At 34.4% G+C, this 6000-nt stretch overlaps 1 protein-coding gene across 1 annotated transcript in view; it reads right to left on the reverse strand.

The window, feature by feature from the left end:
• KHDRBS2 (KH RNA binding domain containing, signal transduction associated 2) overlaps positions 1-6000 on the reverse strand; it is a 543955-nt gene that overhangs the window by 43433 nt on the left and 494522 nt on the right. Inside the window, exon 7 of the mRNA XM_029944584.1 lies at positions 1734-1816. Within this exon, the coding sequence (XP_029800444.1) occupies positions 1734-1816 (83 nt within the window). The remainder of the gene's footprint in view (positions 1-1733; positions 1817-6000) is intronic.

Below are 6000 nucleotides of genomic sequence, written 5' to 3' on the forward strand. Positions count from 1 at the left end.
CTTCCTTTACTATCTTGTCCATACAAAATGCACGTTATGCAGTACATGTAGATTTCCTCCACTCCATAAAGACCTTAAAGTCGTTTCTTTCTTTGTCACCTTCCCTCCTCCAAATAGTACTTAATGAACCATCCAGATCTCTGTGGATCCCAGTAAAGTTCATCAATAAATGGCCAATGCTATAATGATTTTGCAAATATTAATTTATTGGTTTCAATTAATCATATGTAGTCATATGGACTCCTACTTTCTCATGATAATTGTAACTTTTTTTCAGAAAAATATTTAGGAGATTGGTTCTTCTAAGAATGAATTTGTTAATGCCAATTTTATTCATAATTGCAAAAAAAAAAAGGAAAAGTAAAAAAGAAACAACCTATATATGTCCTTCAACTGGTGAATGCAGTAACTGGGGCACATCCTTACGATGAAATACTACATAGTAATAAGAAGGAAGAGAACTTTGATACATATAACAACATGAATAAAATAAATATCAAATACATCATGCTAATTAATGAAGCCAGACTCAAAGGCTATATATCGTATCACTTCTACTTAAATGACATTCTAGAAAAGTCAAAAGTGTAATTGTAAAAAACTGATTGTGGTTTCCAGGGCCTGGGAGGGGGAAAAGAGCCATAAGCAAATAATTGGGGCTGATTAAATTGCCCTGTAATCTAATTTTGATGGTGGTCACACTGTAGTTTGAATTTGCCAAACTCATACAAACTCTGTACCCTATATGGGCACAATTTAATGTATGTAAATACCTCAAAAATTGACTTTACAGAAGTAAAAATTCATGGATATTTCAAATTTAATCAATCTAAAGAGATATAGTCAATGATGATTTAGAGATCCATCAAGACAGGAAAGGAATTATTCATTCCGTAGATGTTTTACAAATTTTACCTTTCAGAGCACCAATAACATTCCTATATCTTTTGTTTTACAAATAAAAATTACAGGGCTGACTAGTGATGCAGTTGGTTAAGTATCTGACTCTTGATTTCAGCTCAGGTCATGATCTTACAGTTTGTGAGATCAAGCCCCACATCCAGCTCTGCGCTGACAGAAACTGCTTGGGAATCTCTCTCACCCTCTCTCTCTGCCCTTCCCCTTCTCACATGCATGCTCTCTCTCTCTCTCTCTCTCTCTCTCTCTCTCTCAAATAAATAAATAAACAGTTTAAAAAAATTACATTTTAGGAGGAAAAAAGCTCCATTGAAAAAGTGTTCCATTTTCATTGTTGTGTTAATTATGAATTTCCTAAAATAATTTCTAAAACGTAAAGCTTATTTAATGAGTTTATTGGTTATGATAATCACCTAGTCTTAAAATAATACACTACTATTATTATTTTTTTTTTTGAGAGAGAGAGAGGATGTGCGCATGCGAGTGAGTTGGGGAGGGGCAGAGAGAGGGAGTGTGAGAATCCCAAGCAGACTCGGTCTCACAAACCCTGAGATCATGTCCTGAGCTTAAATCAAGAGCCTGACACTTAACTGACTGACCAACCAAGGTGCCCTAACACACTATCATTATTAACAATTGCAAGATTATTCTCTTTTACCTCAGTCTAGTAAGCAATTTAGTAATTCAGAAAGATGATGGAGAAAAATCACTGCTAGAAACTCTCACATAATAGAACTGGTACTCCGATGCAAGAAACAAAGTAGCAGGATTAGAAATAATCCTGACGAGGATGCTTTAGACAGCAAATGCCTTACCTTTGCGTTTGGGTGGCATAGCTGTTATCATAAGTCTCATAGGTCTGGTCATCATATTCACCCCCGTAGCCATCATCATACCCCTGAGGCAGAAAATGGTAGAGAGACCTATTAGCAATCAACTTGATTAACTTTGGTCTGTTTTTGCTTAATGAGATTTTATGGAATGTGACCTTAATTTAGTTTTTATGTTTGCTTAGTTACTCTGTATCAGATTTTACTAGGTGAACAATTTTTTCATAACCTTGAATAATATTTCATGGATCAGGTTAATGTTTAATAATTAAACTCAGAATATCATTGAAGTAGCAATACCTACTGTAGGATTTATTCAGAAATTTTGTCAATACTGCTGAAGACAATATAAAGAATTAAAAATAAATTTTCTTTTGAAAGTATGGGTAGTGTGCAAACATAATGATGGTTTTAACATATTTGTTACAGCTCCACTGGGAGTTTTTATTTCTTCCTCTAATAATATTGATAATTATGATTGAAACTATAAAAACATGATCCTTAAATTGGGGTCAACTTGCAGTGAGAAAATTATAGTCATCATTGAAAAACAAACAAAAAGAATAAAGGGAGAAAAAGAAAAAGGTAGGATAGAAAAGGAAGGAAAGAAGGGAAGATGAGAGGGAAGGGAAGGGAGAGGGTAGGAGGAAGGAAGGAAGCGAAGAGAAAAAAAAGAAACAAAATAAAGCCCCTTTATTTTGCTGTGCATAGTTTTTAAGTGTCATAAACAAGATGATGTTAGTGGTGAGTCTGATTACCTAACTAAAACTCGACCAAAGCTGAGCATATTTGTCACTGAAGAATATAAAAGGAAGCCAGCAGTAATCTGATCACTGCGTGAGAGATTTACTTCTGTTTCCCTTTGTGGCCATTGACTATTCAACACTCTAGCCAACTGACTTTTCTCTACTTCTGAAAAAAACTTTAATTTTTCTGCTTCTCGGCCTTTGCTGGTGTGTCTCTGTCCTTGGAATCCATTTCCAACCCACCCCACAAATTCATAACTTCGTTTCAATCTGGAGGATTAGAAATCTCTCTATTGTGGTCAGAAATTTAAACAAAAAATGTGTGGATATGAAAGTTTCCACATCAATCTTGACTAAGGCCACGGAGCCCATTTAATCTGAAAACTATATATTTTTCATGAATTTAAGAAAGTTTAAAAAATATATGACCTCTCCATCTGGTTTACCATTTATATAATACTATTGTTTTTAAATGGAGTTTTCTGAGTCTGACTTCAGTTTCTTTTGTTTTTCAACTTATGGTTTCCATCTCATCATAGTTTTTGTCTGCAGTGTGGGATAGTTTCTCCATTTGATGTTGGAATATACTCATTTGATTCCTATTGAATTAAAAAATTATTCGAAAGTTAGTTTTAACATATAAGATTATTTTAAAATAATTTAAAGGTTTATACCAAAAAAAAACCCCAACACTTTCTTATCCCTTTCTAACTCCTGGTTCTCTTTAAGCTTTTTTGTCTATTATTTGAGTATTAGTTTTTGTGTAATTAATATCATTAAATTAACATTCCTTGATTTATGAATTTTGATTATTTCATATTGACTAGCCCGTAAGGTTGTTAAGGATTTAGTTCTCTTATGGCCTCTGCCCCATATTTTCCCCTACACCTTAACATAGTTTCATCATAACTTTTGTTTGCCAATATCTACGTTATCATTAAATAACTATGTTATTCACTAGGTTTCCAAATAGATAAACACAATTATTTTTAATTCTCATATACATTTTGTTTTTTCCTAATGTTAATAGTTGTTCATTCATTTTATTATTTTCTTGATTTTCTACATAATTTGAATTATTTGTTTTTAATAGTTCTAATAGTTATATCAAACTAGCAATCACATTTTCAAATATTCAAAAATACCAGATAGTCTATCCTTTTGTTTCGTGTTACCTGGAGAGTCCCTCTCACAGGGCCATGGCATTGCTCTGGTCTGGTCTGATAACATAGTGCTTTTCCCAAGACCGCCCCTGCCCCCACCACTGTTTTGTGTATGAAATCTTTTACCAAATTCCATTTTCATTAGTTCTCTCTTCGTGCTCAAATATCTCTTTCAGTCACTTTTACTAAGAGGGTTATTGGAGAGTGATACTCATTCTTCCTCTCTCTCTCTCTTCTATAGTTTTATACTCAGCCTTTTTATTATTTCTGAAAATTCTTAATTATACATAAAAGTTAAAATAATAGTAAAATTAACGCTCCTCTACTTTTTATCTAGGTATGCTGATTGCCCCCTTTGTATTATCTCACTTTACATATACATTTTTTTCTAAAGCATTTGCAAATCCATTCTAGATATCTGATACTTCATTCCTAAATACTTCATCTAGCGTTTCCTGAGTATAAGGCTATTCTCCTCCATAAATACAATGGTATTACTCCCACCAAAAAAACCCCAACCTTACAGTTATCTCCAAATATCATTTACTGTGTAGTCTATAGTCAAAATTATGCTATTGTCAAAGCATATCTTTTATATTTACTTTTTAAAAATCAGAATCCAATCAAGATTTGTGAATTGCATTTGGTTATTACATCTGCTTAGTATTTTTAGAACTAGTGTACTTCTCCAGGTTCTTTTGTTAAGTTTTTATTTAAATTCCAGTTAGTTAACATACAGAGTAATGTTAGATTCAGGTTTACAATATAGTGGATCAGTGCTTCTATACAACGCCCAGTGTAATTACAGCAAGTGCCCCTCGCTCGGGTGACTGTCAGTTTGTTCTCTAGAATTAGCAGTCTGTTTCTTGGTTTGTCTCCTTCTCCTTTTTTCCTCCTGGTATGCCTCCCTCTCTCCTCCCCACCCCCTTTGCTAGTTTGTTTTGTTTCTTAAATTCAACATATAAATGAAATTATATGGTATTTATCTTTCTCTGACTTATTTCACTTAGCATAATACTCTGTAGCTCCATCCATGTCATTGTAAATGCCAAGATTTCATTATTTTTTATGGATGAGTAATATTCCACTATATATATAATCCCATTATATATATAAATATATTCCATTATATATAATATTCCACTGTATGTATAATGGATAAATTATATATATATCCATTATTTATCCATTCATCAGTTGATGGAACTTAGGCTGTTTCCATAATTTGGCTAATTTGGTTATTATACATAATGGTGCTATAAATATTGGGCTGAATGTATCCCTTGTAATTGTATTTTTGTATCCTCTGGGTAAATACCTAGTCGTATGATTGCAGGATCATAAGGTAGTTTTATTCTTAACTTTTTGAGGAACCTCCATACTGTTTTTCAGAGTGGCTGTACCAGTCTGCATTCCCACCAACAGTGTAAGAGGGTTCTCCTTTCTCTGCATCCTCGCCAACACCTGTTGTTTCCTGTATTGTTAATTTTAGCCATTCTGACAGGTGTGAGGTGGTATCGCATTGTGGTTTTGATTTGTACTTCCCTGATGATGAGTGATGCTGAGCATCTTTTCATGTGTCTGTTAGCCACCTGGAGGTCTTCCTTGGAAAAATGTCTATTCATGTCTTCTTCCTATTTCTTCACTGGATTATTTATTTTATGGGTGTTAAATTTGAAAAGTTCTTTATATAGAGTTTAGATAGTAACTTTATCTGATATGTCATTCGCCAGTATCTTCTCCCATTCTGTAGGTTGCCTTTTAGTTTTGTTTATTCTTTCCTTCACTGTGCTTTTTATCTTGATGTAGTCCCAAAAGGTTATTTTTGCTTTTGTTTCCTATGTTTTAGGAGACATAGCTAAGAAAGGACTTGCTCTAACCAGTGTCAAAGAGGTTACTGCCTGTGCTCTCCTCTAGGATTTTAACTAGGTTTCCTAAGGTCTCATATTTTTTTTAAAATATTTTATTGTCAAATTGTTTTCCATACAACACCAAGTGCTCTTCCCCTTAAGTGCCCTCCACCATCACCACCACCTCTTTTCCCCCCTCCCCCTTCCCCCTTAACCCTCAGTTCATTCTCAGCATTCAACAGTCTTTCAAGTTTTGCATCCCTCTCTCTCCCCAACTCTCTCTCCCTCCTCCACTCCCCCTGGTTCTCCATTAGGTCTCTCTTGTTTTCCTGCTAGACCTATGAGTGCAAACATATGGTTTCTGTCCTTCTCTGCCTGGCTTACTTCACTCAGCATGACACCCTCAAGGTCCAACCACGTTCCTACAAAGAGCCATATGTCATTCCCTCTCATTGCCATGTAGTACTCCATCGTGAATATATACCACATCTTC

This window comes from Suricata suricatta, chromosome 7, assembly GCF_006229205.1.
Source record: "Suricata suricatta isolate VVHF042 chromosome 7, meerkat_22Aug2017_6uvM2_HiC, whole genome shotgun sequence".
In the NCBI taxonomy this organism is placed as follows: Eukaryota; Metazoa; Chordata; class Mammalia; order Carnivora; family Herpestidae; genus Suricata; species Suricata suricatta.